The sequence below is a fragment of the Anopheles merus genome, chromosome 2R, assembly GCF_017562075.2.
Source record: "Anopheles merus strain MAF chromosome 2R, AmerM5.1, whole genome shotgun sequence".
NCBI classification, from domain to species: domain Eukaryota; kingdom Metazoa; phylum Arthropoda; class Insecta; order Diptera; family Culicidae; genus Anopheles; species Anopheles merus.
In genome coordinates, this window is record NC_054082.1 from 38909226 (window position 1) to 38931040 (window position 21815).

At 44.8% G+C, this 21815-nt stretch overlaps 1 protein-coding gene across 18 annotated transcripts in view; it reads left to right on the forward strand.

Moving 5' to 3' along the window:
* The window catches only part of LOC121590851 (tight junction protein ZO-1), a 48143-nt gene that overhangs the window by 3019 nt on the left and 23309 nt on the right, over positions 1 to 21815 (forward strand). For 6 of the 18 annotated variants that reach the window (XM_041910911.1, XM_041910913.1, XM_041910915.1 and 3 more), the window contains exons 2-3: positions 4919 to 4976; positions 11825 to 12509. In XM_041910911.1, coding sequence (XP_041766845.1) covers positions 4919 to 4976; positions 11825 to 12509 — 743 coding nt within the window. The other 12 variants (XM_041910919.1, XM_041910921.1, XM_041910917.1 and 9 more) reach the window with 12 other exon arrangements.

Sequence of the window (21815 nt, forward strand, 5' to 3'; positions counted from 1 at the left end):
CCGTTTGTCGGTCTGGGCGGGGAGATCATCGTCGTTGCCGACGATGGTCCGGAAATACCAACACCGGGCGGCAGCTTGCACCGTGGTTGTGAGGAGTCTAGAAGGTGACTAATTAGTCCACTTGTTGGATGCGCAGGAGCCCCCGATCGTCCCTCTGCCGTGATCTGGACACTGAGAGACACTGGAGAAGATTGGATGAGAAGAAAGGAAAAGAGTCTGCCGAGGAAGTCTGGGAGGAAGGTTTGTATAGCCTGAGAAAATTAAAGCAACAATACGATCATTTCGTTCTCGTGGTTCAGCTTGATGAAGAAGAACAAAAAAAAATTGGATCTGGAAGTGTCCAGCACGAATGGAAAACTATCAAGTATCCATCAGCACAGCTCCGGCGGTTCGGCATGGGACCTTACGGGGATGGGGTAGGGCACACTGGTTACAGTGTTGACGATCTTAATGATCATGATCATCGAAGATCGGGCGGATCGGGAAGCACAGGAAATGAAGCACAGAAGGATGGATGAATACGAGCAGGAACGGAGGAAGAAAGAAGACCGCCGATGCCGCGTTGTGGATGGAAAAGCATTGCTTCTTCCGCGACTTTCATGCCAGCGAGCTTGAGAGTAGTTTTTGTTTTCCAAAGAAACCTGCAACGGGAAAGATCGTTGTTGAGAGCCAACCAGAAATTGATGTAACAAACACAGTGTAACCAAGAATCCACACAAAAACCACACGTTGTAAACCACAGCCTTCCGGCAATCGCCTGCAACCAACGATGTAGCCTAACGCAGCCGCGTGTCTTGTGCTCCGATACCGAAGCTGTTCAAAGGTGCTTCCATAGGTGCTAAGGTGGACAAAGCCTTCGAGAATTGGATTGGTTTTAGACGGTATGGGACAGTATAATAGGGGTTATAAATAAAATGATACAAACACAAAAGCTTTATCGAAGCCAGGGCGTCCCCGTACACTAACGAAATTAGCCCCGCCATTGGGTGGCCGGTTACTGTGTCCCAAACCGTGCCCCTTATCGAGATCAATTAATTTTATATCATTTGAAAAAAAAAAACTATTCAAAACTCAATTACCCCACCGGACGGTCGGCCCTGCTCTGTGGTGAGTTTGGCACGTTTTAATTCCCTGCGGTACGGCGTTGCGGTGTAATGTTTCGATTAGCTCAGCACAAGCGACACCGGGCGATGAGCACAACACCATCGGGCTGGAGTCACACAAAGGTGGTGGCCAACAACTCGCCAACAATTTGTTCTGCTTCGTATAGCATGGCACGACAATTTCAACCACCGAAAAAGTGCTCAAGTGTGTGTGTCTGAGTTCGTGTATGTGTACTTTTTTCCAAACGATTCTCCTCCACCCTCATTTAGTATGCAAACAACGAACTCTTCTGCCCGTGAGACGATTGGCAAACTCCATTGGAGCATGACTCTGATGGATGAGCAATTCATTTCATGCGTGGAGTTTACTTGGGATGTGGAAGGGACGTAGGCTAGAAACGGTGACAGTACCCGCGGGTTTTATGGACCTGAGAAGTGCAGCGGAGATAAATTGTCTCCTGACGGATTTGAAACGAAACACGCACACGCCGCGTGGCGTACAGGGCATGTGGGGAACAGATTTTGTGACCGAGGTAGCTTGATTTTTTCATCGAACAAACAACCCATCCAATCCCTAAAGGGTTAGCCTGGTTGGGGGAGTGTTTGTATGCATAGATAAATGATGAAAATGTAAGACCAGTAATCGGGACACACCTTCATTTTGTCGATGGGCATCAATCGATAATGAAGTGCATTGTTAGAGTTGGCTGTTGGCTGCGGTGGCAACCCCTTTTTGCTTTCGTCGTCCCCCTTTTGGCGAGCGTTCGCGATGGCATCACCAGTACTCCCGAGTTGTCCTCAAAAGGCAGAAGAATGAAGTAATAAATTTACGAGCCCGTTGTGATGTGCCGGTAATCGACCATTCGTTCGGAATGCTGATTACACGGACCCGGACGGATTGTTGCCGTAGGTTAATCGAACTGTTTTGCCAACTGTATCTACATATGTTTCGTTGCAATGTTGACATACTGGGCGGAAGTGGCAAATGTTTCTCTCTTTCTCTCGCTCTCTCGCTCTCCTAAGCTTACTTTCGCATTTATTGCACAGCATAAGCACATTTTGTTAAATAAACGTTGTTTGGGTTATAAAGAATTGTAGCCATAAACGGGGTTTGTGCTGACAATTTTTCTGTGCCTTTGGCTTGGCAAGTTGTATGATTGTGTTGAGGTTTTGAATGTTTACAAACAAGGGCACCACACTTCAACAGTTTACTGTAGAGAAGTTAACATGTACGCATTCGTACGCATTATTTGTATGTGCTGTGTGATTATACCGATATATGAATATTACGGAAAAGCTGGGAAAAATGGGCATGTTAAGTAGTTTACTGAATATTTCTATGAATATGCCACAAAACACAAATTATTCTTACACTATTTCATGCCTCCACCATTTATCTATGGTTAAAAATTGCCACATAGCCTGAAACTAACTTAAACATATGAAAAAAGTGTTAAATAAAAGTTGATGTATTACGAGATGCTATTTTGACACGCGGGGCAAAATGGGCATAGCCCTGGGGCAAAATGGGCATATGTAAACAAAACGTCAAAACTCTTGGGCAATATGGGCCACAATAACTGCGCTTAGGTAATGGTCTACGCTTTATCATATGTTATCAAAATTAAAACAGTTTTTACACGTTTCAATTTACAAACTCGAAACTTTTGAAGCTGTGCCTGTTAACATTATTGTGGGGACAAATACAACACCATATCCTCACCAGGCGCCATATGTCAAAAGTATATGCCCATTTTACCTCAAGCGTAACTGCCCACTTTGCCCCACGTGTAGCATTTTTGATTTTTTTGCTTTGCTTTCTTCAGAAAAATTGTATCGAAATTTCATATCTTTAAAAATATACCATGTAAACTTCCAAGCATCTCTGTGACGCTAAGCTTATTTTCGAATTATTGCGAATATTGCATTTCTCTTGGTTATTTGTTATTAAAGGGTTATAAAACTTACACGGTGTTCATAGAACTCTCCAATGAATACATTTTGGGCATTGGAATGTACCTTTGTAATGAAATATTGCTTAAATAGAAGGTGTCCATTTTGTCCCGCTTTCCCCTACTTTAAAAAAGCCATTGCTAGTGTTTGAAACAGCAACAGTTAGAAAATCATTCGTGCAGGATATTTTTAGCGAATCTATCAGTTTCACTTTTGCTTTTGGATGTATACGAGTACAGTACAAATTTGGGTTAGATAAATAGAAGACATAGATTTCGCTTTAGCTAGAATCTAGATTCGTTTTTTACGCATTTTTCTATAAGATCGATAATTTTCGCTTCCATTCTCTTGTATGTTAGATTTTACTATTGTTTCCTATCCAAATCTTTTTTATAGCATTGCAACCGATTACAATGTCATTAATCCAGCTGACTTTAACATTAACGTTCGGTGGCTCTGTAATTTTGGCGAAGAATTATGAGCCTTAATGTACAATAGATTATAAATAAAGGGTTGCTTTATTATTTTTTGCACCATTTCCAAGCATAATTGAACAAAGAACAATCTCAACCCCCAACTCACTAATTTTCCCTCCTGGTTATGCTTCTAAATTATGTTCTTACACTGTTCTCGGTGCCACCTATCTGCGCCACTGCACACACCGGTGTGCAGACAGATCTGGGTTGGCCATTTCCGTCGACCTGTCTCGACCGCGGCAACCGAAACCCAAGCGTCATTTAGAATTTCACCGCAGAAACCCAGTCCAAATGACTGCAACGGAAGGTGTTCCATTTTTAATTAAGCGAAGCTCACACTCATTAAACCCAAACCACGAGAATGGCACACAGTTCAACCTCCCCCATCCCATTGTCCGCGGTCCAAGTTCTCCAGACCAATTTCATCTTTCCTCACTGAGCGTGGGCAAACATTCCCTCCCTCATCCAGCACTCCAAGAGCCGGCCTTTTCGCCCGACGGTTTGCACAAATCGACCGATCTTGACCGGGGTCGCCACGCGGTGCAGTTGTTGATGCGGATCTTCCGGTGTTCCCAACGGTCGCCCATTATTTTCCGCTTATCGAGCAAGCACAATTGGAAATTTATTATTCGGTTCGTTCTCGTTTGTAGGGGAGGGGGGGGGGGGGGTGGAGGCATCCCCGGTGCTCCGTCGCTGTAGACTAACCTTTTCAACGGGCTCGGGCTGAGAAGCCTCCGGTTTAGAATGACACGGCTAGGTTAAGCTGTGAAGGTAGAAATGTATACAAGAAGCTAAACCTCCTTTCGTATTGTTTCAACCCAAGAAGAGGAGTACTTCGTCAGGGTTGGTGTAACCAAGAAGGAGAAGTAGAGAGACTAGAAGCAATACTAACTGCCGTGTTATTAGAGCTCTCAGCAAGCTATGCTCCACTGTGCAGCGTGTGTGTGTGTGAGTTAGGCAAGATACACACCTGACCGACACCACCGTGCCGCGTCAAGGCCAGTTTGGAGAAGAAACACCTCTTACCCGCGATCCTTTCTCTCCTCACGCTGGGTTGTTTTGTTGCCTATGCTCTGGTTTTGCTCTGCTCATGTTCCTCCGATGCAACTTCAACCAAATTCGCAGCTGGTTTGTGGTCATATTTCCTTGCGATCTCTTTTCTGCCCCGCTCACTCCCTTCCCTGGTAAAAGGCTCCGCCGGTAATGGGGGGGGGGGGCCTGCCTTATTGCATCAAGGTTCCACGTTCCAGCAAACGAACCGTGTCGAGTGAGCCCGCGTGGTGATGTCAACGTTATTACCACCCAACTACCACTGTCAAAAGAACGAGAATATTTCAATTTTGCTCTATTGATGGTTTTCTTTTCTTACTTTTTTCTGCATTTCAGGGACAGATATAGCTATGTCTGGAGTCACGCACGATGATTCGTCACTCAAGAACGGCAGGTAAGGTGCTGCTGAAAAAGCAAAAACTAATTATTCTCCTATCAGCGTTCCTTCATTCTACTCCAAAAACGCACGAAACATCGAACCACAGGGAGTGTGTTTATGTGTATGTGTGTGTGGCCCACCTGTTGTACGGAAGAAGCAGCAAGCAGCATAATAAAAAGAAAGGACGATCGTGCGTTTTGACCGGAACAAACTTTAGCATAATTTTGGGAATTATTGTGTGGAGCAGGAAACATCGACGGGAGACAGGAACGAGATCGATACAAGCACACACGCGTTGCTTATTACGGTCGTGGAAAGGTGACCTTCCACCATCTGGTGCATGTGCACATGGCCATGAAACTCCGTCCGTGTTTTTTTACCAAGGTGTACGCTTTAACAACTTCTCGCTTTGCCCAATGTTGGATTTTTTCCTTGTTTTTGTACGCTGCAACTGTCACTGCAATTTGATATCATCAAGAAGCATCAATTGCTGGCTAGTTCCTCTGCAGCCATGTGCCCGTGGTGTAGGTCATTTAACCCGAGCACAGCCGGGTTCAGGCAGGGTTGAAATTGATGTGTTTTTTTCATTATGTACAGAGCCCTTTTAAATTAGTTCCCGTCGGACGGTGCGTCAACATTGGAACGTGTGTGAGAAGGGTAGCCTTTTCTTAAGAGTCCGGTTAATGTAGGTTAATGAAGCACGTGTAAACATGCGATATGGTGCCACAGGACGACGTATGAACAGGGAGCTCGGTTTTCAGCTGATTACACCTGTGTCAGGCGTGTGTGGCATCAAGTTGGTGTGTGGAACAGCTTGTGTTCTAGAAAAGGCTGCAGAACAGGACACCCACATACATACACACACCCACAGACGTGTCAAGTGCTTGTGATGCGCTGTGATACATTAAATATTAAAACCATCCTGTCATCGTTACCTTTGACTTTTGTTACCCAGTGCAGAAATAGAAGGCTAGTTTGACTTCACCCACAAACAAACCTAAGCAGTGAAGGATTAGGAACACCGGCATTAGGCCCCCCGATCGAGGACGGGGCGAGTGTTTCCCACGGTGGAGCCAACGATGCAGTTCCCTCGGTCAACGGTTTTTGATGCAAGCTCTGGCGAGGTCTGGTGGTGGATTAAAGGGTAGAAAGAGAGCGACAGAGCATTGAGCAGTGGTGGTGTGGTAAGAAGCAAAACGATGCGATTTAGCCTTTGGTGGTTAACCGCCCGACCTCGCACGGTCGGTGGAAAGAGGGGCATATTATGGAAGAAACACGGGGAGATAGACGGGCGCCCGCGTTAACTCTTTCACACTCCGTAAATAAACTTTAATCGGCTGCAGTTTAATGACTTTTTTCCGTGTTCCGGTCGGGTGGCCGGAAGCAGCACTTGTGTGTGTGTGTTGCTTCTACCATCAATGTATGGGCCCTTTTTTATTTGGTATAAAAATTGTCGCTATTCGTTCTTTTGTGGTTTGTTGGTCGTTTGCTCTCACAAATGGACTTGATTTGGGTTCTTTTCAATGATACATGCAGCATTTTTCAACCTTCCCCAAAAGTGGGACACTGCTTGTGATGTAATGTGTGGCCTATTCAGAGCCAAATTCATTTGATCGCAGCAAATCAACGGTTTCGGTTCTATGTAGAATTGAAGAACTTTGTTTACTTTACCAGCTCGTTTAGCACAATCACCATCTCCGTATGGCTTTGTTTGTGTTTACTTCAACAAAACGTTGTATGATTTACGAGCTTCTAGAAATAAATAACAAAAAGATACTGCCAATATGCTTTAAAGTGCTCATGCTGAGCAACATAAATAAAGGACGAAAGTTACATTGAAACACAATGTTGCAGCATATTATTGCGCACTTGTGTTTATTAAATGATCTTGGAAAAAAGGGAGAGTATAAAATGATCACAGATGATGAGTTTGTACTATTTTTTTTTAATTTTATGCAATCAATGAAAAAAAAGAAAGAGATAGGAGGATCTTGTATCCACTTGTCTTTAATAAGACATGGAAGTAAACGACTTTAATCAATTGATTCCATTTTATTGGCATTTACCGTTGTTAGCTCTCGAACGAGTGTTAACCTTACAGTGTTAGCTTACTATTTAGGCCTGATTTCATGCCTCACACTGGCTATAATACTGGCTCACAAGATCGCGAACCACATTGCTATTGCATTGGTAGGATCAAAGAGCGAAATGAGTTAAATTTATTAATTACCTTCCATTTACCGGTCACTCACTACTGGCAACTTGGATCAAAGTGTCACCAAGCAAGCGAGCACATTAGGGTGTGTGTGTCCAGTGAACTGATCATCGCGAAACTGCGTTTGCCAATTGTCCACTTTTGACGTCTCCCACGGGCGAGCTACGTACGTCGTGTTGCTCCTGCCTATTCATCCAGGCAAAACCCGTTGGGGCGGCCGGGGAGGGTTCATCTGCCGGGCGATTGATTCACTCAAGCCTCTCACGCCGCGGTTTGTGTGACGCTTCGTATGCGCGTCGCGATGAAACCGATTATCGTGTTTCGCCTCCGGTCGTGACAGTTTTGCCGACAGCCGAATGTTTTAAATTAGAACACATGGGTTTGGGGCTTCCTCTTTTCCCTTCTGTTTTGTTGTTGTTTTGGTTGCTTTTGCTTTTTCAATCACCAATTTACGGAAAGAGGCCATTCACCAGGGGGGGAGAGGAGAGGGAGGTTGTATTTTGCTGGGGAGATTCACTCACTTGTGATGCTTCTCGCGCCGGCCCATCGCACGCTGTACCCATCTTCGAGTGGAGGGTTTTTTTTGTATGCGCAGATGATGAGGATCTGCTCGAGATCAAACCTGGCCTTTCTCGCCGGGGGAAGCAGTATCCTCTCACGCACGCACGCGGTCGGATTGCTGGTGGTGGCCAGTCGCGATTCGGTTTGTCTAGAACGCGGTGTAGATCTCGTGTGTCTCTAGCGTCAGGTTGACTTGTTTTTTCCCCGTTATGTTACGTTGTGAGCAGATTTCAATCATTTTTAATGTATTAAAACGAACGTGAAATGCATACAAAAAACAGGGCAAAAATGGTGTTCGTTCGTGCTGTGCGGTTGCTGTGTTTGTTGTGTTAAATTTAACAACATTCAATTCTGTCACGTTCCATAACATTCTGATGGCAGACTGTCCCTTGAAGCAACTATTTTGTGGTGGTTGTAGCTTGTGCGCTTTTTTCTGTGAAACGAAACAGCGACAAAATGCGTGCAAAAAGATCGAAAAGAAAAGTGAGATTATAAGCAGGGGCAAGCACAAAAAAAGAGCAAATGTGGCCGCCAGACAGAAAAGTATATTTTTGTCACCAGACGGTGGAAAAGTTGCGAAAAACGCGGTGACTGGTTGACTGCCGTGATCGCACACCCGTGCACAGTGCAATGTCCCGTGAATAAGCAGTGATTGTGGGTTTTCCGTGATTTTTGTGTTTGCGCTAGATCATCGTAACACCTCGTACCGCTCGACACATTGTTTACAGTGCCGGCCATATTGGCGGAACAAAGAAGTACAAAGTTCATAAACACTGTACAAGAAAATGTGTTACAAAAAACAGTAGTCACCGTTTGCTTCTTTTATTGCTCTTTATTTATCGGTCCATATTTTGTGCAATGCAAAGTTTCATCATGTTTTTTGTGTGCCCATTTGTTCAAACATATTCCGTCCAGTGGGTTGTTAGGCCCATATTCAATGGCAGTTTATAAATCATCTCCATCTCTCCACTCGAAATGATTTATACGGCTAAATGAATGCACATGACAGCGCGGCCGGGACCGATACGCGATTTCAACCTATATTTTCACACTCTGGCTCTGGCGATGCTCTTCCTCGATGCGCCACCGATTTGAATGCGCGCCGTTCCTATGTGGCGCTTATGTGTCGCCTATCCAGAACGAACCGCACCACTCGTCTACATTTATATTTAGACAAACTCCTTCACCGCAGACAAGCAGTTGCATCGCCTGCAGTTGCAGTTCCCGTGGCCACTAGCTAGCACTCTAAGGCGGCAAGTGTAACAAGTGCGCCCGGTTCTTCCTCCAAGCGAACTGATTTCGATTGCGCAATTGGACACACGCCGTGAATGATGGGAACTTTTTGAAACGAATGAATGTTAGGCAAACGATAGAATCAAGAAATCTTCGAAACGGAGCTTAGATGGAGCAAAAGAGGTGGATGAATGTAATTTATGTTAAGTGGTAGAGTGTAAAAATAGTGTCGAACAAGAATGAGTGAAGTAATGTAACAACGTCACGTTTGTGATATGCAGAAAACGATTAGATTTACTTTTGTTTAGCTGATTATGCTTAAACGCTCTTATTTCTGTTGTTTTGCTTATGGTTACAGTTTTGTGTGAAAAAGTAACGTTCCCAAATGACCGGAACACAAGAATAACAAGCGAGAAGATGGTATGGCTTAAAACAAAGTAAAGTGTAACCACGAGTTTCACTGACCGCATGTAAAGCAATCAGGGAAATGGGAAAACGACAACAGCCAGCAGCACAAGAATGCGTGCCGGGATCATCACACGGTAGCTTATGTGAAACTGAACCTATTTTGTTCGAAATTCGATCGGTTCCACCATGCTCCTGCATCGCCGTTAGGCAAAAGCACATCGCGTTGCACAATTCGTTCGCATGTTAGTTTTACGCAGATAAAACGCTTCATTCCTATGCATGGCTGTGTGTGTCGTCGTTCTGCTGCTGGTGGCTGTGTTTTCAGCGTTGTGCCCCGCGTATCGTTCTGAAGTGCGACCATTGGAGCGAAGCGGCCAGGGCAGCGCAGCGATTTGACTGCGAAACTCCATCATGTGCGGTGTGTGATCCATCGGGACTGGTCTCTAATAAGCTCAGCTGTCTGTCTGTATTATGTTTGTCCATATGTGGTCCAACATCAACATCGGGTGTGTCGATGACTGTTCCGACGGGTTCGGCAGCATCTCTCTTCAACCCGTCCAAGGGGCGGGGTGGCACAACTGTAGCGGCACGCTAAAATGTGGTATTATTTTTAGGGCAACTGTGTGATATTTTTATTCGCCCGATTTTGGAGTGCTACGGAGGGGTTGTTTCAAGGGGGTAGATGGAGAAGAAAAACGGTGGTGGAGGAGAGATGATTTAAATGTTTTTACTGTTGCTTGATAATTCGCTACTTCATAGTTGCGCCATTTTTACCACGTTTTCGTTCGCACTTCCGTATCCGTATTCGGAGCAGGAAGGATGATAAGCTGTACCGATATCGAAAATGTACCGTTTCGATCGATCCGATTGGCTCAGGCAGTTTGGAAGGAAAGATGTATAATGCTGCTAATGCTTTTCACCACTCTGCGCCACGGCGGCACACCCACCAATCATGATCATGATCATCTTCGTGATCAGTTTTGGCCGACTGGCTCTCACGAATGCCATTAGTTTTCATTTCAATTTCCCATCGTGACCTTAGGTGGGGGTGGAAATGGGTGGTGGGGTTGAGTAAAAACAAAATCAATCACAGTGAAAACTGGAGCAGCCTGAAGCGCTATTAAAACATGTTTGAGGAACTGGAGAAGTGAAAGTGATTTCCAAATGATGCTTGCTCATAAAGAGGAAAATCGTCGTAAAATCGTTTACGATAGAGAAAGATTTTTTTCCTTCATATAAAGATTTTTTTACATAAAAAAATTATTGAATATGAAATTGCGAGCTTTCGCAATATTTGTATCAAAATATTAAGCATAACAGTTATCTGGAAAAGCTAAAACCCATGAAATGTCTCTAAAAGATAAAAAAATATCCCCTTTGCTTGGTGCTATTTTTTCCCATTGAGAAATTGGCTTGTGGTCTTGCCTTGTACGAATGAATGTGTACAGACAGACAGAAAAAAACTAAACAATTTCAAGAATGCGACAAATGCAGCAATAGGCATAACAAAACCCAAAATGAAATGGATTGTTGTTGTTATGTGTGTGGATGTATGTGTCTATAGATGCGAGTGACGAAAGAATATGAATGGGGCACAGACGAAAAGAGCGTTAGGGATGTCGCCTACGGAGAAGGTGTTTCGTTTTCGTTGCAATAACCGTGTGCTAGGCGTCAGCGTATTTCGTCCCATTCGCTAACGACCACATTCCTAGCATCGTTTTGTCGAATGTAATGTGGTTGATCGATGCTGCTGGTGTATGCTTCGTTGCTTTTGCGCTCAAGAAATTTAACTCTGGCGTTATGTTCTTCTGAAGAACCGTTTTGTGTTGAAGATTAACTGGATGGAGAATTAACTTTTAACGCAGAGCTTCGTGAAAGTGGTAGATGTAATTAAAAGCATCATTTTGTGTACAGTAAAGTGGGTAAAAAAACTCCTAAAAGTGACACAAAATGGACTATCACCAGATGAAAAGGTTCACGGGCTACGATGGTACCCAGTGCGATTATCCCGGCTGTCGGCGCCCTGTTTCCAATCTGTCCTGCTACACGGTGCCGGAAAACTGTGCAATATCGTACGGTGACGAAGCGGACGAACATTTCCTGAACAGTGCAACAACGTCCACGAGCAATGCGACGACCACGGACGAAGACTGTACGGACGATTGTACGCCTGTGCCCACCCCGACCGCCATCGGGGCCTACCATCCGCCCGACGGTGGTCCGCCACAGTTGGGCTACTTCGTGCCGATCAGTCCCGTGTTTTTTCGTAGTCCACAGTTTCGGAAAAGGTACGCTGGAAGTGTGGAACGGATTGGGTTTGTTTTGTGTGTTTGATTTGTATTCAAATGGCTTTCTTACAGCAAATAAGGCTTACTTTCGCATTACATTTGCAATGCATGTTTTGCTAATGGCTTTCTTCTTTTTTGTTCTCTCTCCTTACCTAAAGGGATACAATCGACTCGAATCGGTCCCGTAGAAGTACAAGCTACTGTGGTACATCAACACCAACTCCTACGACAGTCCCGATCGGTAATACCGTTTCCTCCCGCCGATCATCACTAATCTCGGCCACAGCGTCAGCGGCCAGCAGTCAACAGCAGCACCAGCAACAACCACCACCGATCCCACAGCTACCATCGAAAGCGCTAGTCGGTTCGGCGGCAGCACACATCGAGCTCGGCGAGAGCAAGTTTGCCGTTTCGAACAATAACTTTAACAACTCAGCGTTAAGCAGCAGTAGCAGCAATAGCAACAACCAAAGCAACAACAACAACCATCAACCATCGAACGGCGGTAGTGTCGCTGGTTCCGCGACCGTTAATGGCGGTGTGCCCGACGCCAGCGTCCTCAGCAGTATCCGGCAGGCGTTGGGTCAAGGGCACCACCTGCCGCCGTCGAACAAGCGGCTGCAGAAGTCGGAATCGGCCGCCTACTCCTACTTTAATCCAAAGCGATTCAGCTCACCGCCGTTCGGCGAAATCCTTGGCGGCACGACTGATCGGCGACTTAATTTGAAGAACAAAACGGCCAGCCTGTTCCGCAGCAAGTCGAAAAAGGAGCAGCGAACGTACCGGTCGGTGAACGATGCGATCGAGGTGCTGGCCGATCAGGTGGTGGAGGACGAGAAGGCGGTAAGTAATCCGAAATGTTGTTTTATTCTTGTTCGTTTCGCTAGTCAGTTTGTATCGTTTATGCAATGTTACGAAAGATGGAGGAAAAAAATAATGCAATTTAATTAATGGACTTTCAAAAGCATTGCCTACCTTCAGGCGTTTTCAAGACAGTGCTGGATTGGGGGGTAAATCCTTCTTGCTCAATTTCCAACTAGTTAAAAAACGTTTAAAAACAGGCAGTGAAAAGCGCAATGATGGTCATTTTACTATGTTTTGCAACAGCATAACAAAAACATCGCAATCGCTGCTTCACATCGTTTTGGTTTGTCTTGTAATCCCTTTGCTACAAATAAACACTCATTCGAGAAATCGATTCCTCTTCCATGTTGCTGCATGGCACACGCGTATCCTACGGTGGGGATTTTTTTCGTACTCCATTTGCCACTCCATGTTTGTTTATTATTCAAAAAGTCATACCGTCTGGTCTGGTTCTTAATTGTATTACGTCCGGCGTATAAATATGCTAATTTTGTATGCACCGGGCGCGGCCCGGTTGAAGGCGTTTGCATGCCCCAAACACACACACACACCCATACCGGCCGTCAACAAATGGATTCGCCAATTGAAGAATGTGAAGAAGAGAGGGACGGAGAGTGTTAGAGCGAGAAAGAGAGAGAAAGTACCCACCCAGTTTTTCGAAGGGATTGCCATCGTCCCGCGTTATGCTAAAGAGTGGAAAATAAAACAATAACAAACCCACATAGACACATACTTGTGCAGCAGAAATGTGGGAATATAGTGCGCTGGCGTACGGCGACGCATTTTGCTCCTCTGGCCGGGGCGGGAAACATTGCTATGCGGCGCCAGCATTTCATGGCACAGGATAACGCTAGTTGAACATATTCTGCTCGCCCTAAAAAAGGGGATCCATGCTTAGAGTCATCACACTTTACTTTTCCCTCTCGTAAACTACCCTCTGATTAGCGGTGTGTTTGTGTACGTGATGCGCTTGTATGTGTGTGTGTATTTCGAGTGGCAATGGAAAAGGATATGGGTGTAAATTAACCAACAAAAATCCAATCAATCGAAACTAGCCGCACAGGAGCACACGTTCGATGAGGATATCTTTCGAATCAATGCGCGAGACACGTGGAGAGAAAAAAGGGAGAGAGCGGGTCATTGATCGAAGGACGATAACCTAGCGCGCATAGTGCACGGGTGGTGTGGGAGACTGAAAGGCAACGTGGTCGGCTGCCAGCCTGCCTGCCTGCCTTGCCTTGCTTTCGCAACCGGCAGACGGATTCTTCGTTATGAATTCAATCCATGTCTGTGCCGGACACAACCGTTGTGCGTGTGCGTTTGATCTTGTTTTTGCTCGTGCGTGTCGGAGCAATATGGTCGGTTAACTGGCGTCTAGGCATCGTAATTGTCCTCCCGAAGTGCACTCGGACTAGGACGTGAGGGAAGGGTGCTATAGGCCACCCGCGGAGCCAGCGGAAGTACTGTATATCGGAATCGGAAGTCTGACCCGAGCGAAGGGATCGTTACATCCATCCTCCCCTTCCTAGTGCACGCTGCTCGGCAAAGGAAAACATTGGCAGTGCGCATGGTCACGTTTGGACTGTTGGACGGTTTTTGCCAGCCAGTTGACCGGCTTCACCTCAGACGGTGGTTGTGGGTGAGATACGGGAGTGGTTATGTTCTCTTCCTGCTCCTGCATTTACGAAACTGTAGCTTACAGAAGTTCACACCGTTCGAGATAGAATGTATCGTTTGATTTTTTTTCTTACATTTTGCCGCTTCGACTTCTGGGGCTGATGATGACGGTAAGGATCGGTAGGGAATTGAACACACGTGAAGCAGCAAACACTCCCTGACGTTCAGGTGTAAGAGAGGGTGGTTAGCACCAGGGTGGTTGTACCATCGTTCGTCCTTTAACCGTTGGGTGAGTTTAGACGCGAAGGGGGCAAAAGAAGACACTTTGTAGCGGATAGCACGCGGGTAAATGCAGGAGAAAGCGCATTGCCTACGATGGGACAAACTTGCCCCTGTAGTCGATATTATTTGGACAAGCCTGTTGGGTTGATGTGATAGTTCTGTGGTATACAGCATTATTTGTCTGTGAAAATGTTATACAGGGTTTACCAGCATATAAAACAACTGTTCGCTTGTTTATAACAATAGTCGTTTTGTATAGACACCGCTGTCTACCACTTGCTCACACGTCAGATGGTGTAAGCTACTCTGTCCAATTCAATAACACAATTTTCGCCTTCGATTGCACAACGGTCGGATTCAGCACGGTTTGTGGTTGTAGTGTAATTAACAAAATTAATGTTTTGATTTATTGAAATGTATGGTTTATACTGCATATTGCTTGAATAAAATAAACGTATTTGAAAATGTTTGGTTTTTGTAAAATTTGTCCCAACAAAACAAACTGTGCCGAATCTGACAGTTGCTAATCGAAGGCGAAAATTGTGTTATTGAATTGGACAGAGTAGCTTACACCATCTGACGTGTGAGCAAGTGGTAGACAGCGGTGTTTATACAAAAAGACTGTTGTAACAAACAAGTGAATAGTTGTTTTTTATGCTGGTAAACCCTGTATCTTTTTTCTCATGCTTTGAAAATAAAGTTTAAAGCCGTACGGTCTTGAATAAATGGCTTTCTTTTGGTATATGCAACATAACCATTCCTTTACTACATTGTCTCTAAAAATAATAAAAAATCGCCTCTTTATACGAGTTTTTTCATAAAGAATGGCTGTGTAATTCGTGTTGTTATTATTTTATACGGAACATGGTTTTTACATGTCTCTTTTGGGACGTGCGTATGTTTGAATGTATATGCATTGTGGAGAAAAAATACTAATTTTGTCCTATTTTTTAAAGTAACTCTGACATTCCTGCTATGTAAAGTTGCTGTTGACGCTTAACTACAAAAAGGTTACCAAAACTGAACATGTCATAGCTTTATAATGACAACAATTAGTGCTTCATTTTAATATTAAATATATTGGCAATACATTTTGTATAATTGTCCTAAGGCTTTTGAACCAACCTCATGGACGAACCGTGCCATGCGTTCGATAAAAAAAAAAACAGTCGCGGCACTCGTGGGTTATCCACCATATCATCGCGGCTATATCGCGCACGGCGAAGGGTGGAAATTCAGCGATGGTGTGAGGTGCTGCTGCTGCTGCTGGTGCGATGGTGTTGTTTTCACGAGCGATAGCAGTGTGGAAACGATTTTCCATTTTCATGGACAGCGAACGTTTACCACGAAGACGACAGGGGCCGGCTAGCCTGCCAGCCAGCCAGCAAGCCAGTCAGCCAGTACGACAGCTTCGAGTACGACGATGGGACGAACTCTCGTGCTTTTTACTATGCGGTCGTCGTGTGCCATATCTCGCGTGTCGTTTGTAACACTTCGTTTCTAGCAGCCAGTCGTTTCTAGCACGTCGTGCGTAAAAGTTCTAGTCCTTTTGCCTGTACGGCGCAGTTTAACTTCGGCTAGTGAGTGGCGTGAATGTGTAAAGTGTCCTTGTTTCGTTCGGTGGTTCGGATATGCAATTTACGTCAGTTCTCGACACAAATGTGTCAGTTTGGGGGGACTTTAAGATTATTTTTTTGATCGTTATGCTTTTTCGTAATGTTGAGATTGCCTGTTGAAGTGCAAAGTATTAGTAGACAGTTCGTGTAGTTTATTGTTCTTAAAATACCCATAGGAAGTGTCCAGAAACATGACTAATACTATGTTTAAAAATACTAAAAACAGAAGCATTACTATTGCTTGAGATTTTTAAAACATCCCCACTCCTCGGGCTTACTGTTGCGTATCAAAAAGGGGCGTTTTCATAGTGCGATTAGGGCTTACAGCAGAGTGTGGTCGCCACCAGTGCCGAAAGAAAATCGAAACTCCTACCGGCAATACTCTAGCTCCGACCAGTGGCCTTCACAAACCTCATCCATAATCGTTACCGTTCTTTCTGTGGCTTTACTTGAACCTCCGAAATTAGTGGCGCATATCTGTTTTTTACCTTTTGCTTGTGCGACGGTGTGTGCTGTTGGTCAATCGGACCGCCGTGATGTGCTTCGTGCGTGAAATTATGATGAAATCGCAAATCGTAGCTACTGACCACAACGCGTACACAGTGGTGCAGGGGGCGGTGTGTTGGGCAGTGTAAAAGGGGTTGAAAGGTCAGCTTGTTCCATTCATAAGCCACTGGCCGATCACACACACATACATACATGCACGTGCTGTTTGTACGCTGAACTACTAGCTGGCTTTGGAGGGCGTACCGAATTGCAAGCGTATAAGAAAATCAATTTTCTTGTGGCTTCATGCCTTCCCCTCTTCCTTTTTTAAGTGCGACCGCGTGTGTTTGAGTCGTCGTTGAAAAAGAAAAAAACGGTGCTGTTCTCTTGTTTGTTTTCTTAGAGCGTTGTGCGCCTGCCGGCAAACGGTGGAAATGAGATTGTTCTAATTTAATTAGCCCAAGTGGAACGCGCGCGCGAAGACGGCGGTGTTGCCGAAAAACAGGGTTTGTGTGTGTGTGTGTGTGTGTGTGTAGCAAGTGTTTGCTTGAAGGAATCGAAGAAACGTATATGCTGTTGTAAGAAACGGTTCAAGAATGAAGTGATTTTTGGAGTTTGTGTTTCGAGCAAACTTGCCCAGTGTAACGTGTGACGCATAGCAGGAATGAAATTGCCAAAGTGGATAAGGCGTACGCCCAAATCAAATGTGGGCGTCAAGAGCATCGTGAAGTCGTCCGGGCACAGCTCGGACGGGGGTGGTGGCAGCCAGCGGCACCGTCGCAAATCTTGCTCGGGCTCGTTGAAGGGGAAGCGCAAACGAAACTCGTACGTTTCGTCCGCCATAACGACGAAAAACTTTTACCCTGCGGAACATTTCTTCAAAACGGCGGCACCCACCCCGGCACACCTCGACGGCCGCGGGGAGGATGCAGACAAAATGGCACGCTACCGTACGCTGCCTGCCTCGTTCAGGAGTGTGCCGTATCAGCAGCAGGGTGTACATCCAGCCGGGCTCGCGGGTTATTATGGATCGCCGCCGCCACAGCAGCAACAGCAGCACCTGCATCCGCTTGGACTACCTAACTACAACGGTGCTGTTCGCAATAGAACCTTAGCGCCGCATGGTATGCAATTGGCACAGCAGTATCATCCACCCAATGGTATGCAATACACGCAACAGCAATATCAGCCCAACGGTATGCAATTGGTACAGCATCATAATCTCCAGAAACGCTTGCAGCAGGTAGGCCCTTAAAGCGGTTTGAATTGTGAAAATGATTCTTAAAACATGATTTATTTGAAAAAATATTGAAATATTTAGGATGCATTAAATTGTCAAACTCAAACTGAGTTGACAATATGGGTTATTATATGTTCGAGGTGATATTATTGTGGACACACTATGTTTGAAAGTAAAAGTTTAACTATGAGTGAATGCAGCTTACGTGAAATGTGGCAAATTAATGAAAAACTGCCCGTTCTCTCTCTTTCTCAAAATAGCTCTATGTGGCATTATTCTTCTTATACTGTTCTATGACTGTACAGAATTTACGTGCTTTTAAAGTCGAGCAACAACAAAAAAGCACAAGGAAAAAGCAAACCATTCTTCAAAATTTAACGTTTGTTTGAGTGTGCCAAAAATCTCTCACAGACCAGACCAGAAGCGCGGGGTGGGGTTCCTTGTCTGTCTCCACCATTCGCCGTAGGGTCGGGCGTTAAAGTCTTTCGTTCTGTGTTTCTTCCGTGGTGACGACTCTCATTTTCTCGACGATATGCAAAATGAGCACGCGGGGAGAGGCTCGCAGAACAAACGAACGTAGCGAAGCGAAACCTTCTTTATGTAAATTCAATACGAAACAGCCAAAAATCCTCCGTCAAGCCAAGGATTTATGGTTGACGGAGCAAAAGTTTTTAAAACACACCGGTTTTTTGAGGCACGCTGTGGTTGGGTGTTTCGTTTAGAGGGGTTTTTTCTGTCGCCCGTTTCTGTCCGTCTGTCAATATTGACTTATATTTTTAGCGAACTTCGTACGGGTGTGTCCACGGTGGTGGTGTTACCAGCTGCCAACGATCATTCTGGCTGTGAAAGGTTATTGTGACTGGAATGGAAATTTAACAGATATAAAACTTTGATAAATGGCGATGTGTGTCGATTGGTTTTGGGCACAAATGAAACTACTGAAAAAACAAAAGAAAATGGACAGAAAACAGCATGCGTTTCGCTTCTTTCTGCTTCTATGATCTCTTCGTAACAATGCAACAACAGTAGCCACTTCGGATAGGGGTTAAAACAAATCAAGCTCAAGATGACGGTTTGACCTTTGTCAACTACCATTTCGTCAATCGCACCCTGTGGCGCTTGTGTTTGTGCTCCTAATGCGGACTCTATCCATTTTTTTTCTGATTTTGTTTGTACGAAAGAATTGTTATCTAATAAAATACAGTTTTTTTGAAATCGCATTATTTTGTTAATGTAAAGTATTTTACTTTCTTGTACAAAATAAACAAGCTTTATTTACTTTTTCCCCTACATTTTACACGAAAACTATTTGGTAACAAACTTTGCACAAATTTATTCTGCTATGAAAGAATTGCCTTTTTTATTAGCGTGTGGAACACACAACAAAGAACAGAAAGGAGAATCGTCTCAGAGAACTGCGAACGACAAACGTCATCGGCAAAGAATTCGGTCTCGGCCGCTCAGGAAGAGAGAGGAATATTTTTGGCACGTTGTGGATCATGCTTGAAGCTGAAACGGTTTTGAGGATGATTTAAATCGGTATTATTGAAAGCACGTATCATTTTAGAATAAATTTCATCGATTTGTACGTACGTACTACTGTGTGTAATATGAATTTTATTCTTTTTGTTTCTTAAACGTTTAAACGTTTGTTGTTGCTTTTTTACTACATAAGGTTGACTTCAGTATTACCTATTATTGTTTTATTTAATATTAATTCTAGAACTAAATTTAGGTATCATAAAAAATATCCTGGTACCAGAAAAGTTTTATCTTGGTTAATCTTTGTCTCTGGGTTGTTTGCGATTAAATCTACAACAGGCTGGATGCGTCAATAATCATATTGCCTATAAAAAAACAGATATCATTGCTTTTTTTAAATCTAACAAGCTCTTCACTCTTATAAGGCTTGTAGAAAAAAAAAATATAAATAATTATAATATAAAAAATGCTACGATCGAACCGGCAAAAATGCGATGCCCAGTGTGGCCATTCCATCGCCCATACACACATACACAACACACCATTCCTGCGGCACGCTGTGCAAGTGTTGCCGCTTTGGCAATGCCGTGACTCACACGATAAGCTTGCCGCCTTTCGGATCGGGCGCAGCCAACGTACGGCGCGGGCCCTGTCGCGAATTCATAATCTTTGCTTCTCTCCAGCGTCCTTCGGTGCCCCGGTCTGCACACCCAATGCCAACCCGTGTTGCCCTTTGCCTGGTAATCCGGCTACAAGTCGGTGTATGCAGTTGGTGCACCCAAAGCTTGAGCGCTGCCGTTGCAGCGTTTTGTACGAAGCAAGATTAACGCGAAAAGCTTTTCTGCTGGCCGTACGAACATAAATATCGCATTCCTATGTTGGTACGCTATCTCGCTCTTCCCTTCTCCTCCCTTCCTCTCTTCCTCTCTCTCTCTCTAGCTCTCTTTGTATCTCGCTCCCGTACCGTCCCTTTGCCCTTTTCCTCTCTTTCTTTTTCTCCGTCCGTCTCTTTTTTCTAATGCAAATATACCCTTGTCGATGAAGGGCCACCAAGAGGACTGTGCATGTGTGTTGGTGTGTCTCGCAAGCCTGTTGCGTCTCATGTTTTTAAATGACTGCGGGCTCTCTCTTTTTATCTCCCTCTCTCTCCCTCTCTCTCCTTCTTTCTCGCTCTCGTTTCTCGGACCCTTGTTGGGTCGAGGTTTTTTTCATAAATCAACCATGCCTGCGACTTCACGACGCGATGATGGCAAAGCTGATGACGATGATGGTGTGCGACAGAGAGCAACTGAAGGAGTGCGTGCGGAGAGAAAGCGAATAGGCCAGCTTTTTTTCCTCGGCTCGTTTGGACCGGGGTCCAAATCAAATCGCTCGCGTCGTCCATTTTATTTCGTGTCTCCGAGCGGTCGGCAAGGGTCTGTCGCGTGATCCTGCGCGGCCGTGGTTTCTGTTGCCCGTGGGCTTTTAATTTCTGACTGAGCTGACTCTGGTGTAAGCGTTGCTATTGGTGGTTCTGTTCGTAGTGTATGTGTTTGGCAACCGTGCCCAAAATGTGCATTAGTTTTAGCAGGATAATCTTGTATTTTTAGGTTGAATTAGTTTGGCAAAAAGGATCTCCAGTGTAATTTCCTCTATAGCGTTGGTGGTATGTTTGTGTGTGCATGTGTGTGGGTGAGAATGAGCATATAAAATCTGGAAATCAATGATTGTCTTAACGCGACCAGCATCGATAAGATGATTTCCTTTTTCTGACCAAAGAGCCTGCAGCGTGGCGTCCACTTGAAGTTTTAGCACACTGAAAAATTCCTATAAGATGACGCTGGAATGAATCTGTTCGCAGTGTGCATGTGTGTCCGTTTGTTCGTCAGTACATAATGCGTGAAAATATCCTGCAGAATCCGTGGCTCATGACGAAGAATAGCAGCTTTACAAAAGCATTTAAATAGCATTTGAAAATAGTTTGCTAATGTTCCTGGGGATGCTTGAAGAAGAAAAAAAAACTTAACCAAAAAAAAGACACACAATCAAGACAGGAGAAAAGAAGTGTACGCGTCTTGTGTGTGTATCCTCTCAGGGGTGTGTTGCGCTTCGGCAAAGAGAACGTTCATCGAAACCCCGCGCCTAGCCAACAACAACAACAAAAATACAAGAAAGGGAAGAAAATCAAAAGCTTCTTAAGATTTCGCGACCAAAGGAATGAGTGTGTGTGTGTGTATGGCAAACGTGTGTGCGAGCGAAAGAGAGCGAAAGCAACGCAATATCCCACCGTCATCATCATCATCATCATCATCATCATCATCACTGTCAACGCCTGAAATCTTTGGAAGCTGCTCGATTCGCTGTCTCATTCGTCGTCATCGTCGTCGTCGTCGCGAAGCAAACCGCGTCGCCATGGCGATTGAAGAAATTCAAGCACGCCAGTAGGCCGTTGCGTGTCCGTGCGCATACGTGAGCTTTGTGCGTGGTGTGCGCATATTCGACGGAGTGTTTGTGTCTGTGTATGTGTGCGAGCGTTAAGGGTGGAAAAAGGAACCCCTCTGCAGGAGCCCGCAACCAAAGTGT